This window comes from Vipera ursinii (genome assembly GCF_947247035.1).
Source record: "Vipera ursinii genome assembly, chromosome: 12".
Classification (NCBI taxonomy): domain Eukaryota; kingdom Metazoa; phylum Chordata; class Lepidosauria; order Squamata; family Viperidae; genus Vipera; species Vipera ursinii.
The window spans coordinates 9,762,631-9,781,974 of NC_139525.1; the positions used below are offsets into that span (position 1 = coordinate 9,762,631).

The 19,344-nt window shown below is 42.6% G+C and overlaps 1 protein-coding gene across 4 annotated transcripts in view; it reads right to left on the reverse strand.

Annotated features, from left to right (window-relative positions):
* Window positions 1-19,344, reverse strand: part of ZNF185 (zinc finger protein 185 with LIM domain) — a 43,415-nt gene that overhangs the window by 6,721 nt on the left and 17,350 nt on the right. Inside the window, exons 4-19 of one of the 4 annotated variants that reach the window (XM_083372034.1) lie at window positions 18,774-18,845; window positions 18,500-18,535; window positions 16,849-16,917; window positions 14,902-14,973; window positions 14,657-14,737; window positions 12,834-12,917; window positions 11,192-11,230; window positions 10,995-11,078; window positions 10,160-10,234; window positions 9,400-9,483; window positions 8,815-8,892; window positions 7,506-7,544; window positions 7,034-7,138; window positions 5,888-5,968; window positions 5,030-5,131; window positions 3,753-3,836 (exon numbers count right to left, since the gene is read on the reverse strand). In XM_083372034.1, coding sequence (XP_083228160.1) covers window positions 3,753-3,836; window positions 5,030-5,131; window positions 5,888-5,968; window positions 7,034-7,138; window positions 7,506-7,544; window positions 8,815-8,892; window positions 9,400-9,483; window positions 10,160-10,234; window positions 10,995-11,078; window positions 11,192-11,230; window positions 12,834-12,917; window positions 14,657-14,737; window positions 14,902-14,973; window positions 16,849-16,917; window positions 18,500-18,535; window positions 18,774-18,845 — 1,185 coding nt within the window. Of the gene's footprint in view, window positions 1-3,752; window positions 3,837-5,029; window positions 5,132-5,887; window positions 5,969-7,033; window positions 7,139-7,505; window positions 7,545-8,814; window positions 8,893-9,399; window positions 9,484-10,159; window positions 10,238-10,994; window positions 11,079-11,191; window positions 11,231-12,833; window positions 12,918-14,656; window positions 14,738-14,901; window positions 14,974-16,848; window positions 16,918-18,499; window positions 18,536-18,773; window positions 18,846-19,344 lie in introns of all 4 variants that reach the window. The other 3 variants (XM_083372033.1, XM_083372036.1, XM_083372035.1) reach the window with 3 other exon arrangements.

Consider the following 19,344-nt stretch of genomic DNA (forward strand, 5'->3'; position numbering starts at 1 on the left):
GTCACCTGCTTCTGGGTCAGTTCTCAGATTGGATTTGCAAACCATATTTCCCCTGTCGCTCCTCAAGGGGCTTCCTTTAAGATTTCTAAATTCTAGTGGGCTCTCTTCCTTAAAATCTTTGCTCTTAAACATTGACTTAGAAATCTTAAAGATGGAGAAATATTTCAGATAAATAAAGGCTTAAGAATATGCCAGTAATGCCCAGGAGCCTGCCCCCCCCCCCCAAAGGACTGCTATACCATAAGAGGCCAGAAGTTCATTGCAAGTCTACGAGTGCTAATTGATATGTAAAGATGAAAATTTAGAAATTATGGCTCTCAAACGCGATAGATCTCGGGTTGAGGAGGAAGAAAATGACAGGAGAATGTACAGTGTCTCTATAGCTTGCTACTGTACGCTGAACACTGATTGGCTTCTTTGTGGTCCCTGCTTTCCGCTTTTCTAAATTATTTAATTGGACAGCTCTTCAGATTGATGAGGCTTTTCAACAGACAAATGCCCCCTCCAAGACTTATGAAGACATACATCCTCTCTAAAGTAGGACATTTGGGCCATCTCCTCATCCCTAGGAATGACCCACTTCTTTTGATCTCGAATTATTGCCTCATTACCGTCTGCTGTTGAATGGCTGATTGTACAAGTAGGAAGCTATTCCGCGGTTGAGTCCCAACGTTCTGCGGTTGTAAAGTTGATTGGTCCTGTTTGTCCCATTCCTAGACTCTGAAGATCTGATAAAATGGCCAGCTTGGTGATCCAGAGGTGAAAAAATCCTGAGATCAATGTCCAACACAGGGAGGATTGTAAACTGGGTTTTCTGTGACTGGTTTAACATGCTAAAAGTAGTTAGTCCCTCTAAAGAAAAAAGTAAAAGAAATCCTGTCTCTCTCTCTCTCAGAGGACAGTTGGTTAGAAGGTTACTTTCCAGAAATTACCAGTTTAGGTAATCCATAAACATGGAAGATTTCTGGGAATAAGCATCTGGGAATAAGTAGCATCCTCCAGATGTAAAGAAGTTGAGTGGAAAGGAAAACCAGCCACATCTGCCTGGGGTTGAAGAAGCAAATGTCAAATAGTTTGCAAAAATGACAAACTATTGTAATGCTAACAGGGGATGGAAAAGACCAACCAAGATTACAATCCTAACCATATATACTTGGAAGTTAGTTATTAGAACTCAAAGGCTCTAGCATCCAAGTAATATGCTGAGAATTATGATGAAGGAGAATGTATTAAAAGGAAAGAGAAAATGAAAATATCTGAAAGAAGAAGAACAAACTCTAGAAACGACTCCAACCTTAAGAATGGAAAATATTGATAGGAATGTAAGTAGCCCATTTCATGAGTTACTTCTCATGAAATGTGTTCAGTATAAAGTAATTCTTCAAATAGCACTCAAAAATATTTGGCTATTTGAAAAAGAACTCGAGATGAAGAAGATAAAAGCTACAGCATGACTGCTGAGGAATTTAGAATCCCAAAATCCACTGGGAAGAACTTGGAGGAGGGTGGGGCAGAAGATAGGAAATGAGGAAGAGAGATGGATAAACAATGCATAATAAATATCATATATCCAGATAACATGCCTTATCATACTTCTTTGTAGCATAGCTGAATTGACTGTGAAAATGCAGATTAGTTTTTCTATCAAAACGAAAGGAGGACATCGTTAAAATTATTCTCATGAGATGCTTATGATCACCTGGCAAAGAGCATTTTTGGGCATCTCCTGTTCAGGATAAGCTAAGAGCTATAATCATCAAGATTAAAAAAAAGATCTCTAAAGTAAAATTAATTTCGGGTTCTTAAAGGGATTGAACACCATGAAACAAAAATGTAACGCAATTCAAGAGAAGGAAAACACTCTTTATGCTGCATAACAGCCCAACTGCTTAGAACAAATTCACTGATCACGAGAAACATAAAATTAACATGATGGGGAAAGGATGCACCAATTGAACAAAAAGAATTTGTAGAATAATTTCCTATTATCTGGCTTGCGAAACTTCACAAGGTGTGTGAATGCTCTCAAATACTGGAATACTAATATTGTGGTCACCCCTACTCCTTCTTTTCTCTAGACTAAAGGTAAAGGTAAAGGTAGAGGTTCCCCGCACATGCGTGCTAGTCGTTTCCGACTCTAGGGGCCGGTGCTCATCTCCGTTTCAAAGCCGAAGAGCCAGCGCTTGTCCGAGGACGTCTCCGTGGTCATGTGGCCAGCATGACTAGACACCAAAGGCGCACGGAACGCTGTTACCTTCCCACCGTAGTGGTCCCTATTTTTCTACTTGCATTTTTACGTGCTTTCGAACTGCTAGGTTGGCAGAAGCTGGGACGAGTAACAGGCGCTCACTCTGTTACGCGGCACTCGGGATTCGACCCGCCAAACTGCCGACCTTCTGATCGACAAGCTCAGCGTCCTAACCCACTGAGCCACCGCGTCCCTTTAGACTAGTCAAACCCAAATCCTGCAACCGTTCTTCATATGCTTTCAAATGTATTAGATTGTTTCTGTTCAGTATTTTGTGTCCCCAAATACAGTCTGAGAGACAGAAATGAAAGTGAGGAACAAGCATTAATAGCAGATAGTGGTCCATCTGTACCCCAGTATTATTATCTACCAGTAGTTGTGGTGTCCTCCTTGAGCTCAAAGACAAATACGTAGAAGAAAAGTATGGGGTTTTTTGTCCATCAAATGCCACATGCTTGTCCTGATTTTATTACATATCAGACTTGAAGCCCCTGGCTGAATATGTTAAAGCTAAGAAATATGAATCTAATCCAAGAACTCAGAAGCTCAAATCTTATTTCTCAAAGGAACTTAGAAGATTCCAAAGTTTCCTTTCCTTTCCTTTCCTTTCCTTTCCTTTTCCTTCCTTTCTCCCTCCCTTTCTCTTTCCTTTCCTCCTTTCCCTTCCTTTCCCTTCCCTTCCCTTCCTTTCCTTTCCTTTCCTTTCCTTCTTCATCCTTTCCTTTCCTTTCCTTTCTTCTTCATCCTTTCCTTTCCTTTCCTTTCCTTCTTCATCCTTTCCTTTCCTTTCCTTCTTCATCCTTTCCTTTCCTTTCCTTTCCTTTCCTTTCCTTTTCCTTCCTTTCTCCCTCCCTTTCTCTTTCCTTTCCTCCTTTCCCTTCCTTTCCCTTCCTTTCCCTTCCTTTCCTTTCCTTTCCTTTCCTTTCCTTTCCTTTCCTTTCCTTTCCTTTCCTTTCCTTTCCTTTCCTTTCCCTTCCTTTCCTTTCCTTTCCTTTCCTTTCCTTTCCTTTCCTTTCCTTTCCTTTCCTTTCCTTTCCTTTCCCTGTTTCTAACCGGTGCCCAAAATCAACTTGCTAATTTCAAAGGCATAACAAACAGATTGAGGTGAGGAGGATGCACCCTTACCACCTGACATGTTGAATCAAGAGGGATTTAAAATAAAAATAAAAATGAGCCTTTGAAAGGAACCACGGAAAGCTGGGAACCAAGACAGAAAAGGATTGTACAATCAAAAATGTAGAAGAGCTGAGGTATTTTTTGGCCACTTCATTACTGAACAAGGCTGCATTTTGTTCACGAGAATCTTTCCGACCTTCTCTTCTTCTTTTAAAGATATTTCAAAGCCAAATCTGCTTTCCTTGAGTTGAAGGAGAAGAGGCAGGAAATATAAAATAAAGCTGGACAATTCCTGTGCGCAACATAGGGTTTCACCAAGGTGTCGGGAGCAGACAGGTGCCCTTACCTGTCCGAATCTTCATCTGGGAGCAAAGTGCCAGTTCCTTACCTGTCTGACTCTTCATCCGATCTCTGATCTCTGTACTGGTTATATGGGGAGGCAATTCTACTCTCTGTAGCAAAGGAACTGCACCTGCCAAGGGAGAAAAGGGAATGACTTATTTACTTTTGCCCTCCAGGGATTCTCATTTGAGCAGAAACTGGTAGGGCAGATGCATCAAAAGGTCTGCTGAGCTTCTGTTCCTCCCAAAGCAAGGACAGGAATTTCTACAAGTGGTCCTTGCTTAATGACTCTCATCCAGAGGCTGTTCAGACTTACGAGGACACTGAATAAGTGGTACTTAGGGCCAGTGGTGGGATTCAAATACATGAACATCCGGTTCTCTGTGTGGATGCCACTTCTGGAAGTCTATTCTGGGCCTGGGCAACAAAAAAATTAGCTACTGGTTCCGCCGAAGTGGTGCGAACCGGCTGAATCCCACCACTGCTTATGACCAGCCCTTGAGGTTGAGGCTACTGCATCGCAGTTGCGGTCATGTGATTGTAATTGGGGCATTTGGCAACCAGCTAAATGACCCAGAGTTCCACAGTCACACGCTTTGTGATTTGTGTCCATCTTGGCTGGCTTCCTACAAGCAAAATCAAGGGGGAAGCCAGAAGGAAATCAGAAGGATCCCACGAGGTCCTCGCTTAGCAGCCCAGTATGGTCCAGTATGATTGCAACTGGGATTGCCAGCACTGCTGTTGCTAAGCAAGGAGTTCATGTGACACCATGACCATATTGCTTGGCAACAGAAATTCTGGCCCCAATGACCATCGTTAAGCAAGGACTACCAGTAGTCTCTTAGTTTGCAGCAAAAGATCACATTCTACCTCATTTCAACCAGCCAGAATCCTTTGCCCAAACTTTATATGTTATACACAACATTTTGCTATTCCCTTGGAAATGATAAAGATTAAACGTTAAATTTAAAATATTAATGGACCTAATGTATTAGGTCATTGACTGTCTAAAAGATGGAATGTTAAATTAATTAAGATATGCATAAACTGAAGATTATTGATAAATGCTAGAAAGTTATTTTTTGTTTGATTGATAGAATAAGAATTGTGTTGGTTTGAATAGGAGACAGTATATATTAAGGGGGAAAGAGAGGGAATTCGTTGTTGTGATATTTTGAGATCTGAACTGATGATATTTAAATGCCATGAAATTATTGTACTCAGCCGCCACGTTGCTTTTCAAATATGTAAATGTAATAATTAGAAAATTAATAAAAAAAACTTTAAAAAAACATTTTGCTATTCCCAAAATTGCAAATTCACCTGGAAATCTCCGCATCGGATTCCTCCCTCTTGGGCGTACTTAAAAGTTCACACTGGATCCCGGTGGTACTCAGACTGTTTCCTCCAAGCTGTAGCTCAGACCTGGAAGAAAAAAAAAGAACCCATAGAGGTGAATATTTGTAGCTCACGGTTGAACTGTGGAGTCCCCGGTGCTCACTGAGTTAATCAGACTAGCACTGATGGTCTTACCTAGTTGGGTAATGAAACGTCTGCAAGAAGCAACCAAGCTCAGAGAGCACCAAGGACTCCACAAAGATAAGAACATTGGCAAATCTGTTCTTCTAAAACCTTGCTGCCTAGAGTTCCCAGGCCTATTTCCTGCAACCTCCAATTTTATTGGAGATTTTTTATTCTTTTTCAATTGTGCTTTAGAAGTGCTTTTAAATGCAAAACATTAAGCTGCCGGGAAAAGTCATACATCATCATCATCATCATAATTATTATTATTATTATTATTATTATTATTATTATTATTATTATTATTATTATTGTTGTTGTTGTTGTTGTTGTTGTTGTTATAATTGTTGTTGTTGTTGTTGTTGTTGTTGTTATTATTATTATTATTATTATTATTATTATTATTATTCCTTCTAGATTTCTGTGGGTTCCTTCAAACTGGAACGATGGGCATTTTTTTCATAAACCTGCAGTGATTTGCTTAACATCGGTGGCAAAAAGTTCGTAAAATGGGGCAAAACTCTCTTAACGACTGCCTTGCTTAGCCGTGGAAATTTTGGCCTCAGTTGTGATCGTAAGTCGAGGACTTGCAATAGAAATCTTTTAGGAAGCAGGCTTATGACAGGGTCCGGAGATATTGGTCCCATTTCTCTTCCATACCTTTTTGAGTCAGCACCCTCATTGTTGTCCAGGTGAGTGGATGTTCTGTAGGCCGTTCCTGGGGATACTTCAGTGTTTTCCCTGGTGAAAAAGGGAAGTCAGAAAGAGATAGTTCACTAGATGAAGAAGTGAACTTGTCACTGAAGAAAACCTGAGTTTGGTTGTGTTTCTCTTCCCTCCTCTTCCCTTCTCTCTCTCTCTCTCTTTCTTTTTCTATCTCCTTTTTCTCTTTCTGTTTCTCTCTCTCTCTCTCTTTTCTTTCCTTTCTTTTTCTCTCTCCTTTCTCTTTCTCTTTCTTTCTTTCTTTCTTTTTCTCTCCTTTTCTCTTTCTCTTTTTTTGCTCTCCTTCTATATATATATGTGTGTGTGTGTGTGTGTGTTAGCTTGTAAGCCTACGGAGAGAGAAACCATTCTTAATTTTTGAAAACTGAATAGGGAGATTAATTAAAGTGTGCAATCAATTAAATCACCTTTTCTTGGAGAAAATCACCTAGAAAACCTGATGGGCTTCCATGGAGTCATAAGCCCTATGATAGAAAGGTAGTGGGCTAATGCCTCCTTAAGTAACACCAGCTGCCTGCAATTAGTGCAGGTTCGAGTCCCACCAGGCTCACGGTTGACTCAGCCTTCCATCCTTCCGAGGTAGGTAAAATGAGGACCCAGATTGTTGGGGGCAATTAAGCTGACTTTGTAATAATGCCGCTTGGGGGTGTGTGTGAAAGCCCTAATAAGCAGGCATATACATAGAATGAAGGCTACTGCTAAGCTTGTAAGCCGCCCTGAGTCTTCGGAGAAGGGCGAGATATAAATGGAATTAAAATTAAAAAAATAAAATAAAAATTTGTCTTATGCTGTGTTGTCCCCGTAAAACAAGGGGGTTCTTAATTTTTGAGGAATTACTCATAGCATCGTTCTTACAAGCTGGTGCCGGCCAACAGTTCCCATTAACTTTACTTACCAAGCCCATCCAAGTCTAGCACACCTGTGTTTGTTCTACATCCAAGAACTTTGGAAAACTCAAAATAAATATTTAACCAACGTGCTTGTTGGGATTAAGGCGAGGATTATCCAAGCGTGTTATTTGGAATTTTTCTGATGGAATCATCTCGGTTTACTGAGTGCTGAGAATTCTCCCTGAGTTCTTACTTTTCTGTAGTTGGCTGATGATGGCACCATTCTGCAGCTTTTGAGTCTGGATCCTTAGGTTTACTTTCTCCATTGGAGACTTCAGGTTTGAGCTCCGGAGATGATCTGTTGAGAAAATGATCGTCTTCCATAAAAGATCCTGTTTCTCATTTTCCCATTTGCCATTCAAAATCCCTGCCCCCCCCCCCAAAAAAATGCTCGAAACTGCCTTAAATAGGGCATTTGATGAACCTTCATTTTCAAAAGGGCTGCAGCATGAAACGTGTTGTGTATTGCTAATCAGGAGCAGTTCATTTCTCTCAGCTTCAGAAGCTGATCAGGGTTTTTTAAGAGCATTCTCCCTCAACCCAACCTATCCTCCAGAATTGTGGTGTTGAAGGATGGAAAGGGACTACGAAACTATTCTGTAGACCTCAACCTGAACTGCTAAGATAGAAATCCAACAAAAGTGTTGTTTTGAAAAAGGGCTTACTTGTCGAAAAATGTGTGACTCTGCATTTCATTCTTCTCACTGTGGTTAGAAAACAAGTGACATTAAAACACATTTCTTCATATTTGAAAGATCAGTCACAACAGAGATACATTGTGGAATGGAGAAGATGGATTGAATATATTCAGAATAAATATGGGACTAAAAAGTATCATTTAGCATTTGAATAAGTAGCGGATTTTTTATGATGTATAATTAGTTAATAGTTATTTTATTAATATTTTGATTATGGAGAGTTAAAGTGTGATAGAATTTAATGTTTTATTATTGTTGTTAGCATATTTTAGATTATGCTTGTTTGTATTATTATACCCTGTATTCAGCTCTGGGAAGTCGGGGAGGGGGGAGGGGAGGGGAGGGGAGAGGCGGAGGAGGGGGTTTTTTGTGTTTAAAATTGCATTGTAAAACTTTTCAATTAAAAAAAAAACATTTCTTCATCCTTTGTACTTCCTTCCTAAACCCTCAACTGACCAATAACTAGCTTCTCCATTGTTGGCTGGGGGCATTCACAGGGAAGGGAGGAGGATCAAAAGAGTTAAGGTATTTGCCTGTCGCTGCGCGACGGAAGCCCCACTCATCTTTCTGTGCCTGGCATGCAAACACCCCTGTTGCCAGCCTTGAAACTCAAAAACGCCATTGCACATTCTTCAGCGAGCAGTAGAAGACTGCAAAATATAAAGTCCCACCAGGGTCCTGTCTCCCACCCAGCCATCTACAGTCTGTTTCAAGGGGCATTCAACACATCTCAGTATTCACAACTGAGGGCTTCAAAAGCAGCCCAAGTTATTCTTTTTCTGCATAATTTATCAAAAGAGAAATGATAGAAACAGTTTTCTTGGGCAATTTAGAATTATAGAGTTGGAAGGGATCTTGTAGGTCTTCTAGTCCAGAGGTCTCCAACCTTTTGGGCACCAGGGACCGGTTTCGTGGAGAAAGGTTTTTCCACGGACCGGAGAGTGCGTGGTTTTGTGTGCTGCCTGCATCCCACAGATGGGGCTTTGCTTGTTTGTGTGGACCAGTTGCTGGCATGCCGCAGCCCGGTGCTGGTCCATGGACTGGCGGTTGGGGACCGCTGTTCTAGTCCAACCCCATGCCCAAGGCAGGAGATCTTATCCCATCCTAGTTAAATGGTTGTCCAGTCTATTCATGAAAACCTCCAGCGATGTTGGACCCACAGCTCTGGGAGGCAAGCTGTTCCATTGATTAATTGATTAATTGGTCAGGAATGTCCTTAGTTCCAGGTCTCTCTTTAATGCTTCCAGAGAATAGTTTGGACTCGTGTGGACTTTACCTTCTTTTTGGAGAGGTAGGGATGCTGGGGACAGAATCACATCCAGAACTCATTTCATACTTCTCGTCTGACTTGTTACTGGAAAAGGAAAACAAACTGTGGTTGAATTAAGCAGGTGGGGTGAGGTGGCTAAAAGAATCATACTGAAGACGTGATATTATGGAATAAGAGACAGGTTGTTTCTAATGGTTAAGACACCAAGCAAGAAACTAGGAGCCTGGGAGTTCTAGTCCTGCCTTAGCCATGAAAGCTGGCTGGATGGCTTTGAGTCACTCACCAGGAGTTGGTGAGTTCTAGTCCTGCCTTAGCCACGAAAGCTGGCTGGGTGACTTTAAGCCAGTTCCTCTCTTTCAGCCCACATGTCAGTTTGGGGCGAGAAGTCAGTCAGTCAATTCCTGTTGCAACCAATGGCTCACTACTCAGCAGATCCAAAAAAAAGCAAACTCTGCACTTGTACATGTCCCCAGTTTAACCAAAAGAAAGTTTAAAAACAGCTTGCTCCTTAAAACACACAAGCAGCTTGAAAATCCCCAGATAAACCAACAAATCTAAGATACCTTATCTGGGGTTTGTCGTGGACATTACCTTCTTTCCACAGATGTAGAGTAATTGAATGAAGTTTCAAGGTAGGGTTTTGAGGCCACATTTCTGCTGCTGCTTGTATCAACACTATAAAAGCAAAGAGAGAGAAAAAAACATTCTTTAATGTGGAGTCCATGATATTTGTAGGTGAAAGTTGTTATGATATGTAAGCATTACATCTATTTTTTTGATCACCATATTGAGTGCCAATAGGCTTCAAAAGTCAATTCAGAGTTCTGATCTATAAAGGCTATACGTCTTCCATTGAATCTATTTTTCTGTGAGACTGACATTTTGGTTCAGCCATGTTGGGCATTTGCTAAATGAAAATCTGGGAACCTTCCAAAGATACTGCTTAAGTCTTCTTAAGTCCGATTTCATAGAGAATTTCTTGTCTCTATGGAGACCTTACGATGGGTTGTTTCCTTAACATAACGTGAATCCGAACACAGGAGATGTGCCTTTTTGCAATTTACAGTGGCTATAGCCTGATCAAGATAGCAACTTGCAATTGAAGTTTCCACCTGCAAGCTTAACGGCTACTACAACACATTATTTTACTTGCTGGATGGTAATGTACTATTTTAAAGAATTTAACACACTTAAGTTGCTAATAACAGTGACATTATGCCATCACACTGTCGAGAAATATCTTTCCAAAATTCTTTTCTCATTTAAAAGAAGTTTCAAAGCAAATTAATATTTTGCAGCCAGGTTGATTGCTGTGTTATTGGATGGGGAAAAAATTACAGATTATACTAACCTGGTTCTCCCAGAAGTATTGGCTAACCTTGATTCACTCTGGGGAGACTCCGAAGTTCTTCTTTCACCATTAGTGCTGCTGACAAACCCAAAAGAAGTCCAGTTAATTTGCATATTGTGATTCCTGCACAAACCATGGCCTAACTAATCTGACTCAGAAAGATTGATCTTAGTCAAGCAAAACAGAAGTTTAAAATCTATTGCATGTCCTAGTGCAAGATAGTTGAATGTATATTGTTTTAGGGAATAGAGTGATAAAGAGCACATACTGAAAACAAGTTGGAAAAGGAGATCTAGCCTTTTATTTTTATTTTTTAGGGTGGCTTTGTTAGTTCCAAAGAATAAAACTTTATATTAGCGCTTGCTAAAAACCCTTCTAATGTTCTGTCTTTAATTATCTGCATGGTTTTCAAAAGGGACTCGACCATTTGAACTAGCAATAGTCTTCTTACTAAAAGAGGAAAATAAGGATGGTGATGGTAAATAATTTTTATTTTTTATTTTTATTTTAATCCCATTTATATCCCGCCCTTCTCCAAAGACTCAGGGCGGCTTACAAGCTTAGCAGTAGCCTTCATTCTAGGTATATGCCTGCTTATTAGGGCTTTCACACACACCCCAAGCGGCATTATTACAAAGTCAGCTTATTGCCCCCAACAATCTGGGTCCTCATTTTACCTACCTCGGAAGGATGGAAGGCTGAGTCAACCGTGAGCCTGGTGGGACTCGAACCTGCACTAATTGCAGGCAGCTGGTGTTACTTAAGGAGGCATCAGCCCACTGCTCCACCAAGGCAATGAAACCAATGAGAAGAATGATAGTAATCGGTTATTTACCTCTTCCCACGACTGTTAAACCATGCTGAGGCAGGTACAGTCTGACTTCTGGATCGTGGACCAAAGTCATCTGGTACGTCAATCCTTTCATGAAAAGAAAACGCCCTTGAGATAAAATTTAGAGTTCCTCTCCCCTCTTTATTGTTATAACGGAAGACATTTCTGTTCACATTGGTAAGGAATATAATCTTACTTACTTCTTAGCCAGAAAGGCTGGTACCTCTTGTGTTGGGCTTCTGCAAACAGACAAGATTGTGGTTACATGTAAAGAAAAATGAAAAATCCTTTGTCTTCAGAAGATCAGGGTACGCCTTTACGAGTACATTCATTGTTTTGCAAATTAAAATGATTTAACAGAACAGAATCACTTGACAAATGCACGCGTGTTGCTATAAAAACTGCGGCTGTTCCAAGTTCCATTGTTTGGTGAGTTAAGGTTATTTAATAAAACAGAGGCATTTAACAAATGCACAGATCTAGCTATGAAACTGCAGCTTTTCTTTTCTAAGTTCCTTGTCCAGTTTTCTATGGATCGTCTCCATTGCACAAGATCTTTGCTCTTCCTTTGTCGCTAGTAACGTTCCCCAGTAGGGCACTTCCAAATCTACTATGAATTCCAGTGTTGTCCATGAAGAATAGGCCTTATCAGCATCCTAGCTCATGTTCTTTTCCTCGGCTTTTGCCATAAGGACATCTGCACTCAATTATGTAATTGTATTGTATATAATTGTATATAATTTATACAGCTGGGAGACGTTCCTGGTCTTCATTATCTGTAGTCCCATCGGAATAGTTTAGCTTCTCTAAACGTCTCTCAATTCTGCCAGATTGCCTTCTGGAATGAAGAGTTAATTATCCCATACAGATCATCCTTGGTTAACAGCAGCAATTCTGTCTGGGATTTCTGTCACTAAGCGATGCGGTCATAAAAAAAAATGACGTGACACTACTGCATCACTCAGCAACCGTAGTTCCAGCACTTCCGGCTGCTATCATTAAGTGAATCCCACGCCATTGTTAAGCGCCATGTCATGCGGTCGCCATTTGCGACTTCCTGCTGTTTTCCCCATTGATTTTGCTTGTCGGATGCTGTGGTGAAGGTCACATATGGCAATCACGTGACTTCAGGATGCTACAATGTCATGATTGCAAGCTGGTCCTCAAGTGCCCGGATCATGATCACATGACTATGAAGATGCTGCGATGGCCGGAACCTCAAAGACTGGCCTGTGTCTACTTGTTCAGTGCTGTCCTAAGTCAGAACGGTCAGTGAACGAATGGTATTTGAGGACTATCTATATGCGTAGTGGTGAACCTATGGCACGCGTGCCACAGGTGGCATGCAGGATCCTCTCTGTGGGCACGCGTGCCGTCGCCCCAGTCCTAGGCCTTCAGCTGGGTTTTATAAACCCTTTTTGCTTTAGGCCTCTGCCGCCGTGTGCAAAAAAAAAAAGGTTCAATCAATCGATCAATTTCAACTGCTCGCAGGGGAAAAAAAAGATCTTGCAAAGTTGGAATTGATTGATTGAACTTTTTAGTCCCACCCAGTCTGCCGTTACCACCTCAGCCACTCCCACCCAATGGGCCACGCCCACTCAGTGGGCCACATCCACCCGGCACCCGACAATACGTAAGTGGGTTTGGGGTTGCACTTTGGGCACTCGGTCCCTAAAAGGTTCGCCATCACTGATCTATATGAATGCTTTACGCAGCTTCTGTAATGGTACTGATTTTCTGCGTTTTGCCTTTGTATTTTCTTGGATTGTGACAATGGAAGAAATGACCTCTTCCATCTTTCCCATTACCTCCAGTCAACCTGGGGTTCCTTGTCGGACTTACCCTCCAGTTTTCTTTGCAGCTGAAAGGACATAGGAGCGCTCCCTACCGGCCGTGCGCCTGAGCACGCTGCTAGCAGCTTCCGTCCTACAAAACAAGGGATGAAAAAGGAGATAACAGCCTGAGTTCTATTCTGGCACCATCTCTAAGGAAATGCAGATCTTGGCAAAAGGCAAGAGCCAAGCTATTCTCCAAAGCGCCTGAAAGCCGGACAAGAAGCAACGGATGGAAACTAGTCAAGGAGAGAAGCAACCTAGAACTAAGGAGAAACTTCCTGACGGTGAGAATAATTAATCAGTGGAACAACCTGCCTCCAGAAGCTGTGAATGGTCCAACACTGGAGGTTTTTAAGAAGAGACTGGACAGCCATTTGTCTGAAATGGTAGTGTTTCCTGCCTGAGCAGGGGGTTGGACTAGATGACCTCCAAGGTCCCTTCCAACATTATTATTGTTGTTGTTGTTGTTGTTGTTGTTTTTTGTTGTTGTTGTGGTTGTTGTTGTTGTTGTTGTTGTTATTATTACTATTATTATTATTATTATTATTATTATTATTATTATTATTATTATTATTATTATTATTATTATTCCTCTTTTCCATGAGCTGCTAGCTTTTTACTTGCAGGTCATTTTTCAGTTAACAGAACACTGTTCCATCCAATTGCTCTTCAACCAGAGGGAGAACAAGGCAAGGCCAGAGATTGGTTTAATGTCAGAAGATTAACTCTATCTTTAAATTCCATGGGAACAACAGGATCTGTTCAATAGGGATGTTCAATACGTTGCGGATTAACTCAATATTTCACCCTAGGCTGAATTCCTGCTAAACATTTCTGCTTGCAGTCTGGAAGGGAGAGAAGTCGATGCCCAAAAAGAAGAAAATGAAAGTTATAAATAAAATGGTCATCCCCACTGACTTTGGCCCCACTGACTTCACCCACTCTTTGTCTACCTCCAACGGGTAATGAAACTTCTGCAAGAAAAGCACCAAGCTAATCCAAGGATCCCCACAGTTCTCCTAGCCCTCCTCGTTCTTGTCCTCCCACTTGCTACTCCCCGGCCTTCTAGCACTTATGATGGTTCCTAGCTAGGTAATGAAATGTCTGCAAAGAAACAACCAAGCTCAGAGAACACCAAGGACCGATACTCCCATGTTACACCTCTGCTCCGTGAGCTGCATTAGCTCCCAGTTGTCTTCCGGGTGAGGTTCAAGGTGCTGGTATAGACCTACAAAGCCCTACATGGCATGGGTCCGGAATACCTTGGGGAGCACCTGCGGCCGGCATCAACTTCCCTCTGCCCAGTATGCTCCCACAGAGAGGGCCTCCTCAGGGTGCCACCGGTCAAAGAATGCCGTCTGGTGGCCCCCAGGGGGAGGGCGTTCTCTGTGGGTGCGCCGGATTTATGGAACCGTCTTCCAGTTGAGCTCCGGATGGCACCCGACCTTCGCTCCTTCCGGCGCGATCTAAAGACGTATCTCTTTGAACAAGCTGGCCTGGCCTGATGGGATGGGGTTGGGTTTTTATTACTTTTAAATGTGTTTTAACCTATTGTAAGAGTTGCGGGCATTTTGTTGAATCTTTTTTAATTTTTGTATTCTGTCTTTTTAACATGTATTGCCCTGTTCACTGCCCTGAGTCCTTCGGGAGAAGGGCAGTATACAAATAAAATTAATAATAATAATAATAATAATAATAATAATAATAATAATAATAATAATAATAATAATAATAATAATAATAATAATAATAATAAAAAAATGTCTGCAAGAAAACCATCAAGCCTGGAGAACATCAGAGACCCCCTAATCCCAGACTTTCTTGAGGTACCTCTTTTTCTGCTCCTCTGGAGAAACAAAGGGTTGCCCATCTCCTGGGTGTGAGAGTTCACGCTTAATATTATAGGGAGCTCTGAAGGACAGATAAAAAAGAAAGGGGGAGGTGAGATTCCCCCCCACCCAGTTAATTACCCGGAAAGAAACAGTAATCCTCAGGCAGAGATTGAAGGATGACTCTTATCTGTGCTTCCAGGTGGCACAGCAGCTGCTCCTACATCATTACTTTAAAATACTCACAGTTTTTTGTAATCCTCAGTGGAGATCTTGTGCCCTTGGGTGGTGGGGGAGGTCTGGCTTGGGCTCTTGATACTGAAAAGAAGGGAGGGGTACATCAAGAGGTTCAACAAAGGGAGGGGCTGCTGATTGAGAAGAGAATCGTATACCCCAACATTAATGGGGTGTTTTAATGTCATTGTTGGAAATAAGTCTTTTTCATTTTAAAAGCAGGCTTCTGGATTTTCCTTTGAGGTAAGGAAACACAGGGTAGAAGGGCACATAGACAACAATTTATTTATTTATTTTATTAGACTTATATACCGCCCTTCTTCCGTAGGACTCAGCGCGGTTCACAAGGTTTTTTTAAAAAACAATATACAAGTTACAAAAATTAAAAACAATTAAAATAATTACACTAACCTTGAACTAAAAACCCCAATTACAATTAAAATACAATTAAAACCCCAGTTAATACTCTCAGTCCAGGCCAGAAATCTCAAAGAGCCAGGTCTTCAGGTCCCAGCGGAATGAGCGAAGGTCAGGGGCAGTCCTAAGCTCTACAGGCAGCTGGTTCCAAAGGGCAGGCGCACCCACAGAGAAGGCCCTCCCCCTGGGTATTGTCCGCTGGCAATCTCTTACCGGCGGCACCCTGAGAAGACCCTCCCTGTGGGAGCGCACAGGACGAAGGGAGCTTGATGCTGGCAGCAGGTGCTCCCTCAGATATCCCGGACCCAAGCCATTTAGGGCTTTATAGGTCATCACCAGCACCTTGAATCTCACCCGGAGGGCAACCGGAAGCCAATGCAGCTCGCGGAGCAGAGGTGTTACATGGGAGTATCGGGAAAAACCCCATCACAACCCTCGCGGCTGCATTCTGCACCAGCTGAAGCCTCCGGGTGGTCCTCAAGGGCAGCCCCATGTAGAAAGCGTTGCAGTAGTCCAATCGGGAGGTCACGAGCGCATGAGTGACTGTGCGCAGGGCATCTCGGTCCAGGTAGGGCCGCAACTGGCGTACCAGGCGAACCTGGGCAAAGGCCCCCCTGGTCACGGCTATGGTGCTTTCCCATTGGAAAAGATTCCAAAAATTCACATGTTTCCAAACCTATAAGGATTTCTAAAGTCTTTGAACATGTGGCTTTGATCCCAGGGCAGTTTTCTTTTGGAATATCATGAATATCAAACTTTGTCTGGGTACACGCAGTATATCTTTTATTTTTCAATTGTTTTTATCACTGTCTCTCACACCCACTTTTTCCTTTTAAGTCTGTACACTGCCCAGAGTCACTTGGGAAGCAGGCAGCTCCCCAAATCTAATGGAATAAATAAATAACAAAATAAGATTCTGAACCACGGCACCATAATGAAACAGATTTTAATTTTCAGTAACAAAGAAAACAGATTAAATGCATCCTGTGTTCTACTACATGATAAAAAGCCAAAGCGATAAAATAAGGGACCGAATATGAGGAGTCCATTATCCAAACATACAGAAAACACAACAAAATCTTACAAGGCAACATCTTAGAGGGATTCTGTCCCACTTCAAGGCCCGTGGAGCAGATCCAGATGTTCAGCATGTTGTAGGACATCATTGGAGGGGGGCGAAGAAGGGGGCAGTTATACAGATGTCCAACCCTGGTGATTGCTGGAAAAATACTATTCTAGACAGCAGATGTCACAACCTACTTTTGAGGTCTCAACACATGGCACTGTTTAACTGAATTTTAATTAATTAAAGACACAGCTAGACTAAAGGACCAGAATAGGAATGACAAGCCACAAGATATCGCATGCAGAAAAATGCATGCAGCTCTTTGTGGGTTGAAGGCACGGCTCTAGCAAGAGAGAATTGAGCTGTCCGTTACATCCAGTAATGGGTATCGTAGAAATCCAGCCAAAATTGTTGCAGGTGACTAACTTACAACTTCCTCGTAGAACCAGTCTAACAAAGATGACTCTTAGACCAACCTTTTCTGGGTCCCGTTGGATGCTGTCTTGGAAGGAGATGACTTATCAATGGTCTTGGTGAAAACTCCCCTAGAAGAGAAGAGAGATACTAAAGAAAATTCCTGGGACAAATTTCATCCGGTGACTAGACTGGGACCTTTGCAACCTGGAACCGTGCTGCCCTCTTACAGAACACTCCGTTGCATTCCCTCATCCTATTTAGGTTTATAGGGGTAGTTTTTGACATTCTGCTGGGATTCTAACGCAATTCAGTCGACTGTTTTTGCATCAACTCCGCTCTCTGTTCTGTGTTATTCAAGCCACAAAACGATCAGCAGGAATTCCAGATGCTGAAAGAAATGAACCATTCCCTCTTTCCTTAGAACATAGAACATAGAATAGGGTTGGAACAGACATGTCAAACACAAGGCCCGGGGGCTGTATCCGGCCTGTGAAGTGGTTTCATGTGGCCCGCAAAGCCATCCTGGAAACAGTGAGGGAACGGCCCCCACTGCCTTGGCCCTGGCCCAGAGACCCTCCTTCTGCCAGAGACCCTCAGATCTGTCCCACTCCTGCCCAGGCCCCCATAGGCACCCTTCATGCGAACGATGTAGAGCTGGCCACGCCCACCCAGTAGGCCATACGCACTCTAGCCACGCCCACCCAGTAGGCCACACCCACCCAGGCCACACCCACCCAGCCCCCTGAGGGCAACTGCAATGCTGATGTGGCCCTCAATGAAATTGAGTTTGACACCCCTGGGTTGGAAGGTGCCTTGGAGGTCTTCTAGTCCAACCTGCTGCTCAAACAGGAGACCCAAACGGCTGTCCAATCTCTTCTTGAAAACCTTCAGTGACGGAGCATCTACAGCTTGCCTTCAGAAGCTGTGGCTGCCCCATTGCTGGAGGCTTTTAAGAAGAGATTGGACGGCTAGGGTCTCCTGCTTGAGCAGGGGGTTGGGTTAGAAGACCTCCAAGATCCCTTCCAACTCTCTTATTCTATGTTCTGTGTTCTAAACCAGAGCTCCCCAACCTTTGGGGCACCAGGGACCAGTTATCTGGAGAGAGGTTTTTCTGCGGACTGGAGGGGGCGTGGTTTTGTGTGATGCCTGCATCCCATGGATGGGGCTTTTCCCTGTTTGTCGGCCTGGTTGCTGGCATGCCGCAGCCCTGTACCAGTCCACGGACCGGGGGTTGGGGACCCCTGTTCTAAACCATTCCACTGATTAATGGTTCTCACTCTCAGGAAATTTCTCCTTAATTCTTGGCTGGATCTCTCTTTAATGATCTTCCACCCGTTGCTTCTAGTCCTGCCCTCGGGTGGAGATTATGTTGACCCCCCTCTTCTCTGTGTCAGTCGCTCAATCACTGCAAGACTGCTATCATATCACCCCTAGTTCCTTCTCTTTGTTAGACTAGACACATCTAGTTCTCTCAATTGTTCATTGCGCGGTTTACCTTCCAGACCTCTAATCATCCTTGTTGCTCTTCTCTGCACTCTTTCTAGGGTCTAACATCTTTTTTTTTTGTATCTTGGTGAGACCAGAATCGGATGCAGCATTCCAAGTGTGGTTTCAACAGAGTACAGTATAAAGCAGTACTATAACTTCATGTGAACGTGAAACTGTTCCTCTGTTGATGCAATTTCCCCTCTGCAATTTCTTTTGACTCACCTGATGAGATACCCAGACGATGTGGCAGTAGAAGAACTAGATGGAAGAGAAAGATAAAGCCTTTGAGCTGTTTAATCAGAGGTGAGCACCCCATGACTTTCTTGACGACTGAAAGTAATCCAAGTCTTCCCCAGTTATAGAAGCATCCTTGGTGCTATGAGCATTTCATTTTGCGCTTAAAACTCAAGGAATCAATCTTTGCAGAAGTGACTTTTTTTTAAAAAAAGCGGTATAATATCACAATTAAAATATAATGAAATAGCAACATACTCACTTTGGGGAAATATTTTTGTGTGCTGAAGGAGACTGTGGTTCTCTGTGGGAAGATGGCACTGTACAAGGTGTCCTGAAGAAGACAGAGATTGTCAAAATAAGGACATTAGTGTTGTAGTTGGACAAGGCAGGACGAAGCACCTCACATTAGCAATGGATCTGGCACTGAGCTCTGAAAGAGATGATTTGTCCATGAAGGCCTCAGGCTTGAAACCAGGAGTCTGGGAGTTCTAGTTCCGCCTTAGGCATGAAAGCTGGCAGATGAGTTGGTGCCAGTCCTTCTCTTTCTCAGCCTAATCACCTCACAGGGTTGTTGTTGGAGGGAAAATAGTAGGTAGGTGATAAGAAGGAGGAGGAGGAGGAGGAGGAGGAGGAGAAGAAGAAGAAGAAGAAGAAGAAGAAGAAGAAGAAGAAGAAGAAGAAGAAGAAGAAGAAGAAGAAGAAGAAGAAGAAGAAGAAGAAGTGCAAGAACACGATAGGGTGTCAACGCTGCAAACATTGGATATTTTTGCTCTGACAATATAAGAGGCAGCCTTTTCCTTTAAAATGTTTTTGCTTTAAATCAATGAAGC